The 16,510-nt window shown below is 38.2% G+C and overlaps 2 protein-coding genes across 2 annotated transcripts; both read right to left on the bottom strand.

Annotated features, from left to right (window-relative positions):
* Positions 1-13,099: 13,099 nt before the first annotated feature.
* LOC127095739 (kinesin-like protein KIN-12A) lies at positions 13,100-13,651 on the bottom strand. The gene is made up of 4 exons (XM_051034386.1): positions 13,527-13,651; positions 13,381-13,440; positions 13,243-13,296; positions 13,100-13,156 (listed from the first exon to the last, which is right to left on the bottom strand). Exons 1-4 carry the CDS (start codon positions 13,626-13,628, stop codon positions 13,100-13,102), a joined length of 273 nt encoding a protein of 90 aa, XP_050890343.1. The 5' UTR covers positions 13,629-13,651.
* Positions 13,652-13,661: 10 nt separating this feature from the next.
* LOC127092282 (alpha-(1,4)-fucosyltransferase) lies at positions 13,662-16,247 on the bottom strand. The gene is made up of 3 exons (XM_051031127.1): positions 15,665-16,247; positions 14,519-14,692; positions 13,662-14,430 (listed from the first exon to the last, which is right to left on the bottom strand). The coding sequence occupies exons 1-3, from the start codon at positions 16,148-16,150 to the stop codon at positions 13,864-13,866; spliced, it is 1,227 nt and encodes a 408-aa protein (XP_050887084.1). The 5' UTR covers positions 16,151-16,247; the 3' UTR covers positions 13,662-13,863.
* Positions 16,248-16,510: the final 263 nt, after the last annotated feature.

A 16,510-nucleotide genomic window follows, 5' to 3' on the forward strand; every position in this document is an offset into this window, starting at 1 on the left:
CAATTAGGGCCATTTACCAATGGGCGACTCTACTGGTTAGAGAAGGCGTCTAAAAGATGTACTTGACAAGGTCCATATTGGAGATTAAGAGTGTTGTATGTGTAAGCGTGTATTGCATCAAGCGTTTGGCATCCCAAGCAAGTGCACAATAGGTTTTCTCAAGCATCGAATATCTACTCTCGCAATCTGTAAACTTATTGCTTAAGTAGTATATGACATGCTCTTTTCTTCCAGTATCGTCATGTTGTCCAATGACACATCCCATAGACCCCTCAAGGATTGTTAGGTACATGATTAAAGGTATGCCAGGCACATGAGGCATCAAAATTAAAGGTTTTTGTAATTACTTCTTGATTTTCTCAAAGGCATTTTGATAGTTGTCGTTCCATATGACGGCCTGATCTTTACGAAGCAGTTTGAAGATTGTCTTACAGGTGGCCGTAAGGTGAGATATGAATCTATCTATGTAATTCAACCTCCATATAAATCCACAGACCTCCTTCTTAGTTTTAGGTGCAGGCATAGATTGTATGGCCTTAACCTTTTTAGGATCAACTTCAATGCCTCGTTGGCTGACAATGAAACCTGGCAGTTTGCCAGATCTTACCCTAAATGTGAATTTGCTGGGGTTAAGCCTCGATCTAAACTTCCTCACGCGTTCAAATAGATTATATATATTAACCAAATGCTCTTCTTCAGTTTGGGACTTGGCAATCATATTATCAGCGTACACTTTGATCTCTTTATGAATCATATCATGAAAGAGTGTCACCATTGCTCGTTGGTATGTTGCGCCAGTGTTCTTTAAGCCAAAAGGCATAACCTTGTAGGAAAAAGTTCCCCATGAGGTGGAAAAAGGTTGTTTTCTCTATGTTTTTCGTAGCCATTATGATTTGGTTGTAACCAGAGAAGCCATCCATGAAGGAGAAGACAAAGAATTGAGTTGTGTTGTCCACTAGCACATCAATGTGAGGCTGTGGGAAGTCATATTTTGGACTGGCTCTATTAAAATATCTATAATCTCTACACATACATGATTTTCCATACTTCTTAGGTACAGGCACGATGTTGGCTATCCACTGAGGGTAGTTGGCTACGGCCAAAAGACTTGCGTTGAGTTGCTTTTGCACTTCCTCTTTAATCTTCACTGCCATATCAGACATAGTTCTCCTTAATTTCTACTTAACTAGAAGGAAATATGCTTTGTGGGGTAATCTATGGACCACAATGTCAGTGTCAAGACCGGACATGTCTTGGTATGACCATGCAAACACATCCATGTACTCTCGTAGGAGTTTGACCAATTTCTCATTCACATTGTCTTGCATGGTTGCATATATTCTAACCTCTTTCACTTCCTCCTCGGTTCCAAGATTGACCACTTCTACTGATTCTTCATGCTGCTGGATGACCTTTGACTCTTGCCTAAGTAGTCGAGCTAACTCTTCGGAGAGTTCACAATCTTCCTCACAATATTTGCCAGCGTGATTGATTTGATTATCAAAGTCATATGGGACCATAACAGTATCATTGTTGGTAGTAATAAAAGGGAATCAACACGATTCATGGTTCATGCTTTTATTTTTATGAAGGAGAAGAAATGAATGAAAACTTAAAAGAAAATATAAGAAAACATTGCCATTTTTTTGCTAAGTGAAAAAGTAAAGATAAATGAAAGACCAAGAGCATAATTTGAATGCAAATGGTGATGATTTCATTGATTAATTTGATTGAAAATTAAAGGGGCCCCTACAAATGGTCCCCCATGCCTTGGACATAACATGGTTCTTTTTCTTAGAGGAAAACAAAACGAAACAGGAAATTACTTTTCAAACATAGTAACTTCAGGTATCTCTGTTGCGGTCCAATTTGTCAATTCTTGTCCTTTTATCCTTTGGTACACAAGTCCTTATTCAATGGCCACACCATCCTCTTCCTCTTCCACTGCACAAATCTGCCCATTTACGAGGTGGCTAGTGCTTGCAAAATATTTGATAACGATAACACTTATCCCTCCATAACATTTGGCATTAATTCCTTTACATCTTGGGAATTATATCCCAAATCGGAACAATCCTTATTCACAGGAAAATCCAATATTCTTCCCCAACCTTCGGGGTGTCCAGCCTTAATCATAGTTTTAGCATCATCCAAAGAGACCATCGGGAACTCAGCTTTCTTTCCTCCCTTCACAAGGGCTACCATCTCTACATTCACCACCTCAAACGATTGAAATGGGGTTTCATGCACTTCACCTCCTCCTTCAAAATAGAGAAAAGACGCCAGGTAACTTACCATGATATCCTCTTCACCTTCAATTACCACTAGCTTATTATTGATAAAGAATTTCAGCCTTTGATGGAGTATCGATGTGATAGCTTCAGATGAGTGGATCCATGGTCGTCCAAGTAGACAACTATAAGCGGGGTATATGTCCATGACAAAAAAGGTAATAAAGAATGTATGGGGTCCAATTTTTATTAGGAGGTCAACTTCTCCAATCACCGTCTTCCTCGAGCCATCAAGTTCTCTAACAACCAACTCACTTGGTTTCATCACTAGCCCTTCAATGGTTAACTTTGACAACGAGCTCTTTGGTAGAACGTTCAGAGATGAATCAGTGTCTACCAACACCCTAGATAAGATAGTGTCCACACATTCAATATAAATATGTAGAGCCTTGTTGTGATTTTTCCCCTTGGACGGGAGCTCATCGTCATTAAACCCCAAGTTTATACTGGCAACAATATTGTTGACTACACCTTCGAATTAACAAATAGAAATTTCTTGCGGAACGTGGGCAACCCTCAAGAATTTTACCAAGGCATCTCTATATGCTTTGGAGCATATTAGCAAAGACAACATTGAGATCTTCGACGAGGTCTGGTTAAGTTGATCAACCACCTTGTAGTCACTTTTCTTAATGATCCAAAAAACTCCTCCACCTCACTGATTGGCGAGGAATCTTGCCTTTGCTGATTACTTTCAACTTGTTTGCCTTTTTCTTGGTTTGAGGTCCCCCCATTGTCAATAATAGGGGGTATGGGTGCAAATATCCTTCCACTTCTTGTTACTCCACCAGTTCCGGTTATATTCACTGTAGGTTCATTGACTGCCATAGGCTCCTCTTGTACTTTATGTCCATGGATATAAATAGTTAAGTCATAGATCCAAGGCGCTACGTTTGCATCCCCATATGGAAAAAGGGTAGGTACTGTAATCAATAGAGGGGTAACTAGATTATCAGAAATGGTCATTGGAGATAGATCAAATGGGATTTGTAGGGGTTGGACTTGATCGTAAAGGATCTCCAATGTGGATATATCTTCACTAGTGGAGAGATGTACCACCATTATGATTCCTTCGTTCATTAATCTTTAGACGACATATTTCAAAACTTCACATTCTTAGGGGTAAATTAAGCAATGCTCGCAATCAATATCACAAACAAGAAACAAATTACTTGTCAACAATTGCTTCTTAATCTTAATCAGGGGGTCTTTAATCAGTCCACTCGGGACACCAATCTTATTCCTTCCTCAACTTCCACCATGTTTATCGCAGGTTTTTTATGTGGCAACATTGGATTGTTGTTTACATTCGGTCTGTTTGGTGTAAACGTAATTGCCTTTGAGTTTATTAAATCTTGAAATTTGTATTTCAAGGCCTTGCAGTTTTCTATTGAGTGACCGGGAGCGCCTGAGTGGAACTCGCACCGGGAGTTTGCATTGTAACTGGGGGGAAGGATCATTGGTGGTGGTCCTAGCTCCCTCAACTTCACTAATGAGCCACATAACAAATATGGTAGTATATAGATGTATGGCATGGGAACTAGGTCAAATCTTCTTTCAAGTATTCGTTGTCTTGGTTGTTGTTGTTGTTGATGATAACGTTGTTATTTTTGTTATTATTGTTGATATGGAGCGGGTCATTGGACTACTCGTTGATCAATTGGGATGGTATATGGTTGATGATTCTAAATCGGTGCCACAACGACTACTTGTTGGTAGAGAGCACAATATGTCGGGGCTCTTCCTCTTACCACACTAGTTTCATTAGCTTTGGCTTCCAGTTTCTTCCCATATGACACATAGAGCTTTTTCACCACACTGAATATGCTAGCGGCATTCTGGATTTTGCCCATCTTGATCATGTTCTCTATCCTTTCACCAGTTAGGACTAGATCCGAAAAACCTGAAGACGTGTTTCCTACCATTATGTCCAAATAGGGGCCTTGGAGGTTTCCCATAAACATATCAATCAACTCCCTCTCCAACAAAGGAGGTTATACCCTTACGGTTAGTTTCCTCCACCATTGGGCATACTCTTTAAAAGTCTCGTCAGACTTTTGAGTCAGATTTTACAGTTGGGTTCGATTGGGAGACATGTCGGTGTTATATTGATAATGTTTTAGGAAAGCCTCAGTCGTATCCCTCCATGACCGGATGTGAGTTCCCTCGAATTGCATATACCAATCTAGTGATGCTCCACACAAAGAGTCTTGGAAGAAGTGCATAAGCAGTCTATCATCATCAGAATAGGTGACAATCTTTTAGCAATAAGCTCTAATATGTGTTCTAGGGTCATTGGCTCCCTTGCATTTTTCAAATTCGGGAACTTTAAACTTGGAAGGTATGACTATGCCAGGGACTAGACACATTTCAGCAGCGTCAAAACCTAAATCATTGGAGCCCTCCATGGATTTTAACTTCTCCTCAATAGCTCAGACTTTCTTCTTTACTTCGTTAGCAGGTTGACCAAAAACGTCATACACAGAGGCGACTCTTGGGATAAAGAAAGCATATTATTGATCATCAATATCAAATAACGGGAGGGTTAAGGACACGTGGAGGAACACCGTCGGGTGCCCCTACATGAATTTGGACTGGAATGTTGCCTTGTGGAGGCACCAGATTTTCCACAATAGGAGGATTGGCAGCAGGAATGGGAGTGGCAGCAGCATGGGTCCTTTGGTTCATCTCCTCTTGCATCTTGGCCATGATTTCTTAGCCTCAGATGACTATTTGAATAGTCTCCATCAATTACCCCATTTGCGCTTGCACTTGGGACACTTCTTCACGTAGGGCAACTTGGTTCTGCTCAAGTTGATCCATAATATCACAGGGGTTGTTGCAAGTGTAATATGGATGTTGGGAAGTAAACTTGATATTTTCTGTTTAAGAAAGGTCGATGATGAGTTTTTTTGTTCTTGTTTTGAAAATATGGAATGATGCATGAATGTATTTTTTTGTTTTATGTTTTGTTTATTAATGCAAAGCTCTTAGTTATTCGTGTTGTTTATTGCGAGGAACACTTAACATTTTAACATTACAATCAAGAATATAGAAGTACATATAGAGTGGATCATAAAGAAGCTCCATTCATCCATTGTAGGGAAACAAGTACACGTACATAAGAATTGCAAAATACAAGTTTTTAAATTGGAAAGCAAACATGTAAACTAGATGTTAACCCTAAAGGTAACCCCTTGAGACTTGTGGAGAGCTTCGATATCAGTGATAAGCACCACCATTGTCTTATTGCAGAATTTGACAAAGTTGTAGACTTATTCAGGGGGTGTTCTCATAGCACATGATCAAATAAACCTCTTTTAACTTTTCGGGAAGGTCTTTGAGGGCATAATTAGTCAATACATCCATGTTCACATACTTGTTCTTCCACTTGTTGTAGAGAGTTTAGAGGTTTTGGATAATTCCATCCATTTGAGCCATTGAAGCTTCTGCACTATTTAAGAGTGCTTCTTAGCTCTAGGATTTGGGCCTCGTAGTCCTCTAGGGCCTCCTTCTTCATTGCATTTGACCTCTCAACAGTTTTCTCAAGGTCCTTAATAGTGTGATAGGTTTGATCCAACTTGTTGTTGCGAAAGTCTAGCTCATAATTAGCTCCTTGTAGAGCACCACCTACCCATACTCTTTTGCCTTCCACCTCCCTTAATCTCTTCTTGTTGACCTCGAATTCCTCACTAACTTGCTTACCCTTATCTTCCAAGACTTTGTTGTATTGCTTGGTACGACTGAGTTAGACTCATAATTGAGTATTTTCCAACTCAAGCTCTCGAATTTTGTCGGTAAACTTGTCCACATATTCTTGCAAGATGGGCTCAGGTTCAGGCATCAAAGGGAATGATGAAGGATCAAACAGGAAAGGCATCTTGACAAATAGAGCTCGCTCTTTCACCATACAAAGTAGGGTTCCTTAGCTAAGATGTTCTTCTTCCCCGACTCTTGGTCTATTCTGACTATGCTTGTCCAAGATATCTTCACTATTTTCATGGCTGAATTGAGTAGGTCCACATTGTTGACGATGAAAGGTACAAGGTCTCGGTCTTCAGGAGAACTCAACATAGCATACCCCAATTGTCTCTTAAGCAACACATGGTTATAGTTGATGCAACCACATGTTCCTATTAGGGGGACATTTGGGAACCCTCCACATCTAGAAATGACGTCCTTGGTTTCCCACTCTCTCTTGTACCATAAGATAGAACTGGCGGAGAGAGAAGCAAATCTTTGGTCCCATGAAAGATTGCTAAAGGCAAAGGGTCCTCGTTAAAGAATATGAGTCCTCATCCACAAATGTAAGAAGGGAGTACAATAGAGAAGTGTTCCTTATTTTTTTCTCATGCCTTGTATGAAAGGTATGATAGAAATCCTCAAGCAAGAATGGCACTGGATTGTTGTTTAGGAAAACTTCCACTGCCAAATGATCTACAAAATTGTCTATGTTTGGGAATAGAACAATTCCATGGATCAACAATGCTAAGGTTGGGCTACAGAAATCTTCCCTTTCTTCTTTGATCATTTTCCAAGCATGGTCTTCTAGGAATTTCTTTGTGAGACCTTTGATGATACCTTCTGGTCCCCAATTGGCCACTAACTCGTTTGTGTTTATACCCAAGACTAAAGCTAACTCGGACAAGGTAAAGCCTTCTTCCAACTTAGGGAAAGGGGTTATATTCTTTGATTGATCGGTTAAAAAGCCTCTTAATTTTCTCCAAGATTAGGGATAGTTGGAAATCTGGGAAAGTAAAACATCTTAGCAAGATGTAGTAGTATCGAGTTAGGGTTGTAAGTGCTCCAAAGTCAATCTTTTCAGTTAGGAGGTCCAAGATGTTTCCATAAGTTGTTCGGAACTTATCATCTCTGAGGGGGCGTAATCCTAGAGCTTAGAACCTTCAAGGTATCTGTTTGGGGGTCTTTATATATGAAGGAGAATATACTCTTTCTTGGTGGAGGATTCATGATTATTTTACAAAATGTCTTGTATTCCTGCGTTAAACAATGAGATGCTAAGAGCTTTGTTTATTGTAATTACGATGTATGAATGTTTATGAATGCACGAACGGATGAATGGATTATTGGTTTTAATGGAACTCAAGCACGGGGTTCAGTATCTGAGATTATTATGACGAGGAATATGGTTTTATAAGACACGGCTCTTAGAGTCGTGGATTCCCTTGACTGTCCTTCGCTTATGTCAATTTACTTGCCATGCGACATCTCCATCAAGGAAATCTACTATAAGTGAGATCTTCTATCGACCCTCGCGAGGAGAGCTCCCCGGAGACCTATACTACGTGACCATCGATCTAGGTTGGCCATGGTTAAATGTTCTACAAAAGGGTCTTAGGGTCATGGACTCTAATGAAGATAAAGATGTTTACACCAAAAGCTCGACGATTATCAATACCTTTAAAAGAATCTACCACTAAGTGAGGTTCTCACATGTCCCTTACGAGAAAAGCTTCTCGGTGGCCAATATTACTCAACCTCTCCTATCTCAAGCACACTCTCAGACTCGGGTGGAGAGTCTTTCACACATAACTTTTCTTTGAAATCATTATTAACCATTTTTTTTGTATCCATCGTCACATAACCAAGGTCACCAATGAAACAAATATTTCCAGTTAGTAAAGAAAGCAATAAATGAATATAAAGACAGGAAAATAAATAAACAAGATAAACCTACACACATAAAAAAAGACAACCTAAACTATGTTTGACTTGCTTAGGCAAACCGGGTCCCCAGCAGAGTCACAAAGTGTCGCAGCTGAGGCTTCCGGATAATGAAACTAGGCGGATCGTTTGCAAGGAAACGGAAGAGTTGCCATCGAATTTTATTTAATTTCCTCATTAAAAGAGGAGGGGGTAAATAGTCGATAAAACCCTCAAGGATTGGGAATACACAAGGGAGTGTATATGCGAATACAAATTGGTCTCGCAACAAAGATTGAGTTCGGAAGTCGATTACGCAAGGGGAAGGTATTAGCACCCCTCACGTCCATGGTACTATATGTGAACCATTAAATTTTTTTGAGTGCGTGGGTATTTATCTCTTAAAGTCTTCTTTATTATTTATTAGGAAAAATGTGAAAGAATGAGATTTTGGGTTTTCATTATTGTGCTCACCAAGGATTAGGACCCTTGTGCCTATGTATCATTCATCGGGTGATGAAGAATCAGAGCTTTGTAGTTTGGAGTAGAAAATGTTTGTGGGTTGGTTGATTTTACCTTTGAAAAAAGGGTTTTCAGTGTGATGCCATAAGGCACACAAATGAGGTTTGATGAGTTGTGTTGATTTTACCTTTGAGAAAAGGGTTTATGAAAAGATTGTTTATGATTAGATTGCAGTAAAGTCTATAGGAGAAGGAGAATATTCTAGACAAACAAGCCATATATCTTTTGTCCAAAATAATCAGAGTAAGGGTATGAGAGCTCTATCCTTACTCATTCCCCACCACTTAAGGATCGTGGCGCACAATACTAATCATATTTTTATTATTTTTGAGTTTGATTATGCAAATACCACTTGATGTTGGATCAAGGGTTTATTATTTTGATTTCAAAATTGTGACGTACATGAATATTTACATGGTAACCAATCAAGAAAATAAAGCGTCTCGTTGTAAGGTAGCCGAAGAGAAAGCCTTGTGTCTGCAAAAGTGACCTAAGCTAACAAGTGGATAATGGTCTTACAGTCATGTCTCCCTAGGCTAGTGCCATGATGCCATTATTACAATGAAAGATTGCAAGTTACATATATGAAATCCAAGGTTAAGGCAAAGTGTCAAGGGGTTCAAGCAAGGTCTCCAAGCAAGGGTCCTAAATGAAATCCTCTAAGTACAACGGTTGATTACAAGTGAAATGCATCTTTTTGATCTTATAATTTTATCATGTTTTTGTTGTTTTTTTAGTATGATAATAAAAGGTAAATAACAATGATAAATATGCATGAGGAGTATATACAATGATGATGATGATGATGAGTGCTTGAAAGTAAATTACAATGCAATATAATTGACATAAAACAAATCACAAGATAATAATAACAAGATCACTATAACAATGGTCAGTGATGAAAAATTAATGGTTAGTAAGCAAATGTACAAAGTAGTCAATTGGGGATTATCTATCCATAGGTCAAAGGACTCAAAATATAACACATCAAGGGATAACTTATCATTGATGCAAAGTATTGAAGATGATCCATGGTCATCTAACAATAGATTTGAACCAATAAAAGTTATACAACCCCAAGTCCATCTATCAATGATTTGACAAATAGAAGATTGTATCACCCAAAGAGATTACAAGTTAATAGTTGATTAATGATTATTTTATGTACAAGTTAAACATTGAAGCATAAGTGTTAGAGGGTTGGTGGTTAGTAGAAACAAAACAAATCAAATGGATCAACAAGTTAGAAACACAAATATGGCTTCATCTATGCACCAAATGAAGTAAGTATGGTTAAATAGAGGCAACCTATCAATGCCTCAAAGTATCATGAATGATCAAGATCATTCATTGATAGATTTGAAGTATTTAAGGTTTTATCAACCCTAAAAAGCCAAAGTCATGACCAAATAGACTTCATCAACCAACATCGATAAAGACATGAAAAGTCAACAAAATAGGTCAAAATAAAATAAAAGTGTGGAATAAAATAAAAGAGGAAGAAATAAGTCAAGTGTGTTCACAACATATTTTGATTAAAATAAATATAAGCGGTGAAAAAAATAAAACGAAAATGAAAGAAAATGGTTAAAAATAAGAAAAATAAGTAAAAAGAAAGGAAAAGAAAATGAAATGAAATGACATGGGGGCGCTGGGGGTTGAACCCCTAACCTTGGGGTCATGGGATCAACCCCCATCCACTGGGCCAAGTGCCCTTTGGTGACTACTAGCGCATTCAGAAAATAAAATAATAAGGTTTAATCAAAAAATAAAACACGTGCGCTGAACAACCAATGAGTACCAGACACGAGATATTTTCAAATTCAAAACACGCGCGAGCCAATGATGAACTGAGTCATCTCCAACCTTCAACCTTCGAATTTCAACTTCTGCAACTCGTGTTTTTAGGAGGAATCAAGCATGGATTCAACTCCCATACACCTCATCATTATCTTCTCCATACTCATGAGCCATTGATTGACTTTAAGTGTGGAGTAATTCACATGAACTCCGAAATGAAACTTAACCTAAAAATAAAATTAAATGCTGAACAATGGACAATCGAAGCTTAGACCATAAGGCTTAGCATCAGAGAGGAAAAACGAGTGAGATGGTAATTTGTTTGAGTGAAAATGGTGAGTCCAACTACCTTATCGAAATTGGTTTCAGATGGTGGCTCCGATGAATATGAGCTACTCAAGGAAGGTGGTTGCAAGTGGTTTTGGTGTTTCAGAAAGCTTGAGGGATGTTCGGGGAAGGTTTATGGGTTGTTAACTTAGGTTGAAATGACTTGAAACTTTGAAACTGAAAATCTGTTTTTTGGGAAGAAACTCGGATTTGAAGTAGGGTTTTCTTGGCTTGAAAAGCTTGGGTTTCTAATGGAATATCTTGCCCTATTTATAGGGAAGATTTTGGGATTATTTGGAGGGAGAATGGAGATGGTTTGCTCAGAAAAGTGGAAAGCTCGAAACATGCTCAAAAGTGAAACTTGTGGGACAAGTGTGGTATGTCTCTGACCTGGTATTCTCTTCAACTTAGTTGGTTTTGCAACTTAACATCGTATAGGTGAAGCAAGGGACCTCAAAGCAAGCTAACGTGGTTTTTGCTTTTTTCCATTTTGGAAAAAAGTTACTTTTTGCACACAACTTGGGTTTGCCTCCATGTGACCTATGTTCACTCAAGTTGACTTGCATTCTTGTCTTGAAGTGTTTTGCAACATGTCTTGGTTCAAATTGGATCAGAACAGATGAGTTTAATGACCTAATACACCAATATGCAAAATTTGTCTAAGTCTGGCCTGATGTATGCACCATGATAAATTTCCAACTTTGAATTTGGGCCAAATAAAATTGACTCGTGCATTTTGCATGAAACTTGTGTCAGTTGTTCTTTGCCATACCCTTATTCATTTGCAAAAGGAACCAGGTCAAAAGGAGTTGTGCTTTGGAAATGACATTGATGGAAAGTGGAGGTCATAGGCATGATTCTAGGTCTGGCTAGGCATCTTGACCAACTTGGCCAATACAAAAATTGAGGTCCTTACTTAATGAATTAGGTCTTGAACCTTGAAACAAAGTTGAAGGGAAATTCAATTAGCACTACAACAAACAAGACCTTAGACAGCGCTTTTTTTAGCCTTAGACAGCGCTTTAAAGCGCTGTCTAAACCTCCGCTGCTAAAGGTTTAGACAGCGCTTTTTTAAATCTTAAAAGCGCTGTCTAAGCCCCCCCCCTTAGACAGCGCTTTGGCCAAAAGCGCTTTATAAGACCCTCTTATTTTAAATTTTTTAGGTATACCTTAGACAGCGCTTTTGAAAAGCGCTGTCTAAGCCCCACCTCCTTAGACAGCGCTTTGGCCAAAAGCGCTTTCTAAGACCCTCCTATTTTAATTTTTTTAGGCATACCTTAGACAGCGCTTTTCATAAAGCGCTGTCTAAGCCCCCCCCTTAGACAGCGCTTTTGCCTAAAGCGCTTTCTAATCCCCCCCTTAGACAGCGCTTTTTACAAAAGCGCTGTCTAAGGTATACGAAAATTTTTGAAGCTTTTGTTTTAAACCACATTTTTTCCAGGTTTATAAACTAGAATTTCTACCTGTTTTCAACCAGATTTTGACAGACAATTATCACATTTTATATATGCCATTTTGGCCTTTTTTCTACCAATTTTTGGCTAACAAATATATATATATATACCAATTCAAACCAATTTTGCCTTAAATGTATCAAAATATATACAAATTTATGTACACATTTACAAGTCATAACATATACTACAAATGTACACATTAATTACACAAATTTATGAACAAACATTGAGCTTTATCATGAATTGACACCACTCCTCTTTGATTTCGTCCACTTGATCCTTTGTATAAAATGCACACTTGAATTCATCAAAGTACTACATAATAATATAACATATTTTGAATTAATTCCAACTATTTAATTATATGAGATATGTGTAAATATAAAAATAACTCATAAGTTAGAAATACATACATCGGTGGGAATCTTTAATCGGCCCAAAGCAAGAGTATCTCGCATAAACCTCAACATGAAATACCCGCAATCTATTTGATTACGTTGTTGAGGACACTACATATGAAAAAAAAATATGGATTATAAATCCTAAGTTTTATCAAGTGTCATCACTAATATAATAAAAAATGTGGTAATTAAAAATATACCGCCACTTTAATCCATGTAATGGAGTTGGCGCCCCTCCTTGAGGTTTGGATATCTCGTTGGGCCCGAAAAGCTTGTAGGACGCTAATAAAATAAAAATGAAGCAATTAGAACAATTCACATAAACTAAGAAAATTTTTGAACATTCTCACTTACGTGTCAATTAGGACCTTCATATCCGGGTATGTTGTCCAATCATTTCCTAACGAGTCAAGATAATACACAATTTCTCGGATAGGATTGATTGCGAGCAACAACCAATGTCCACTGTAATGATTAGGCAAATGTTAGATGGTAACTTGGAAAATAATTATAATAGATGAATTTAGAATGACGTTAACGTTATGCACTTTTCCCTTGCCAACCATCCGATAGTATGGTGACGACAAATACAGCTGACAATGGGAAATGCCCTAAAACCAATAATAACAAGAAATCGTTAATGATTCTCTGTAAGATTCTCAACATACACACCTGATTTGACATCTTCTCTAATCTGAATAAAGGATAACAAATCAGTTCCGGTATAAAGCAGTGAAACATGATAAACAATAAATAAAACCTTTAATGCTTAGGTTCTACCTGAAGGTTCCTTTGACTCGGATCCAACAGATCTGTGACCTGTTCATTGTATATCTGGCAAAAACATTGTGTTATTATGCAGACTAAAATGACAAAGTTAAGATCAGGAACATTGAAAGAAATAGATAAACAACCAACCTCAAGAAAAGAGCAGTTGCACTGATAATTGAGCTGTTGATCAGAATGCTTTGTTTGCTCCTGTGCAGTAAATAAAACTGTAAACAACCCAAAACACTTCAAGAGGTCTTCAAATAATTTAATTAGGAATAGAACTGAACTCTTACTTCCTTTATGCGCGCAAACAGTCTCTCAAAAACACGGGGTGTAAGTCCTTGTTGCTCTTTTGCTACATTTTCTTCAGCCAAAGAATTGGCAGGACCCCACATAGTATACGTTTTCCCACTCCCCGTCTAACAAAATAAAGACAATCGAATGAATGACCCGTAAGATATTTATCAAATATGAACTCAGCTTCTTCACGTTCTATTTCTATTGCTATACTAAGTTTTTGTTACCTTTCTTCATCAATTGCGAAACAAGCAGTTTGCGTCTATACAAGTAATAAACTCAATCTTTTCTATCTCTGTCAAGCAGAGCCATCAATAACATGATTCCCCCTAGCTAGCTTCTCGCACTTCTTCCACCTTTTCTGCTAACAGCCTCACATAACCGGCACGACAATGTGTCAAGGCTCATAGATCGTGTTTTCGCATAGTTACCCATTACACCACACCTTCTCCATGCATGGTATTCTGCATAGGCTATTGGGTCATTAGCTACAACCTTTACGTATGTAGCCAGTTCTTCCAATGATTTGAATTCTCTACCATCGATTATTGAATGTGGAGGAACAAAATCCATGACATTTGGTGCACCAAAATATATAGGAACAGCACCCGAGTCCAATGCATAATATAACTTCTCTGTCACGTAGCTCTCGGTGAAAGTGTTCTCGATTGCAAGAACAAACTTGTAATGAGACATGGCACAATGTAAATGATCCCACCATTTTGGTTTAGTATTTGCATCGTTTTCACACTTCGGAAAGAACGAAAGAGCCATGTCTAGACCACCGACATTGTTTAGGCACTTGCCAAATGAATGGCTAGGTAGCAAGCCGAGGAGTTTCTTGGCAAGTTCATTTCTTTGAGGAAGACACCGCGATGAAGACCAATAAACAAGTATATCCTACAGATGATAACTTGGGTCAGGTTACTATGAGTCCTTTCTTTATCTATCGTTTAACATCCTGTTTGTAAAAGTTATTATTACTTACACTGTTTTTAGTATTAGAGACGTGATAGTTTCGTCCATTGTGAAACAGGGAACCGACATAGGTTGACTGTACATCATCTTCAGCGTGGTAACTAATGTATATATCCTCTCGGCCTGATCTCTTTCGACCAGCTTCGAGATCCATGTACGCACGAAGCGGTTCTCCCACACGTCTCTGAAATAGAAAATGAAATCATAACAAAGTCAAATCCAATAGTACAGCATATATTACCAGCTACAGAAATCTTGAAAGCTTTTCGTGTTTCATACATATAATATGCGTTGTTTATAGTTTGTAAGATGAGTGGTCAGAATGAAAGTTTGTAAGATGAGTGGTCAGAATTTCATTCTGTGAACAAGTAATTTATTAACGAGTCAAAAGACATCTTGATTGTTGATTTTCTTAAATCTGATCCTTGACAATGGAAATAGAAACAGAACCAACACAAAGTTTAACAAATAGAAAGAAAACCAAAATGGCAATAAAGCTCATAAAATTTTGAAAAGAACAAAGAGGGACATTATCACCAATTGAACCTTCTGCTATTTGTAATTGGTTAAGCCATAAAGATAATCAAGAATTTTGTTTTGCTAAGAAGTTGTGGAATGGTACTACAGTAGAGGTGTAAACATGGAAGAACAAGAGTGAAAATTGTGGCCATTCGGCAGAAAAAATCTAAGAAATAAAAATGACCTTCATTACTATTCTTCACTTTCATACATCTATCCAAAATTCCCAAATAAAATGCACTCCTCCACACATCCAGCAGAACTTCCTAGAATTACTACAGTTAATCAGGATGAAAAAAATGCTACTACAGATCCTACACTAGCAAACGGTCCTTGGTATGAAATCACTATACCAGATTATGTGTATAAACAATAAGTGAGTGAACAACATTTTCCAAATACAAAAAGAATCAATATCAATTCCATAGTAAGTATCATGAATGGAACTCTCAGTAATGGCAGAGTAGATCACCTTGATTACTATGCCGGTGCCAATTTACGATTCACGCATTTCACAAACATAGTACATTCAATTCAATTATCTAAACAAACCTTTCAACTTCAAAAAACTCACCACCATTGCAAAATCAAGCATATCAAAATGTTCCTCATACATTTCAGCAAAAATAAAATCTACCTGAATTGGAGGCGTAGAAGTTTCAAACAACAAAGCATCAGGTTTATCAGCAAGAACATTGGATTTGGTCCACAAACAACTCAACCCACAACGACAAGAATACAAATTATCCAAATTATCAGGAATCCAAGTCCACCCTTTAACCAAAACACTAACATGATTAAGTTCAAACCCCCCACACCCACCACCAAACTCTTGCAAAGAAACAACCTTTGAGTGATTCAACAAAACTCCATTTGTTTTCTCTCTGAATTTATCACAACCCACTCGCGAGTCCCATTTCCTGAAGGAAGAAAGCAGATCGGTGAAGGGGTCGGAAGAGGAATTGATGGAAGGGAGCGTGAAGGAGTGGTGGATGGGTGGGAGAGAAGGTGAAACGGAAGGGAAATGAAGGAAACCGGAGGAGAAGAAGATGAGGAAGAAGGTGAAGGCTAGCATGATGGTGATTGTGATCGTGTTGATGGGTTTGGGAGGAACTAGTAGCATGCTGATGGAAGAGGAAGCAACAACAAGGTTAGGTGGTGTTTGTTTTTCTATGTCAGTTTTTTAGAGAGAGAAAGTAGAGAGAGTGAACATTGGAATGGTGAAGGAGCTGCTAGGGCTTGATGAAGATGGAAGCTCTGCTGTGTCCCTCGCTATTGGGTTTCTTGGAAGCATGAAGTGCTTTCCAAAAGCGCTTTCTAAACCCCCACCTTAGACAGCGCTTTTGGTTTTAATTTTTTTTTTAATTGAAAGACTTTAAACAGCGCTTTCTCAAAAGCGCTGACTAAGGTCTATATTTAAAAGCGCTTTCTAAAAGCGCTGTCTAAGGGGGGGTCTTAGACAGCGCTTTCTAAAAGCGCTGTC

Source organism: Lathyrus oleraceus, chromosome 6 (genome assembly GCF_024323335.1).
Source record: "Lathyrus oleraceus cultivar Zhongwan6 chromosome 6, CAAS_Psat_ZW6_1.0, whole genome shotgun sequence".
NCBI classification, from domain to species: Eukaryota; Viridiplantae; Streptophyta; class Magnoliopsida; order Fabales; family Fabaceae; genus Lathyrus; species Lathyrus oleraceus.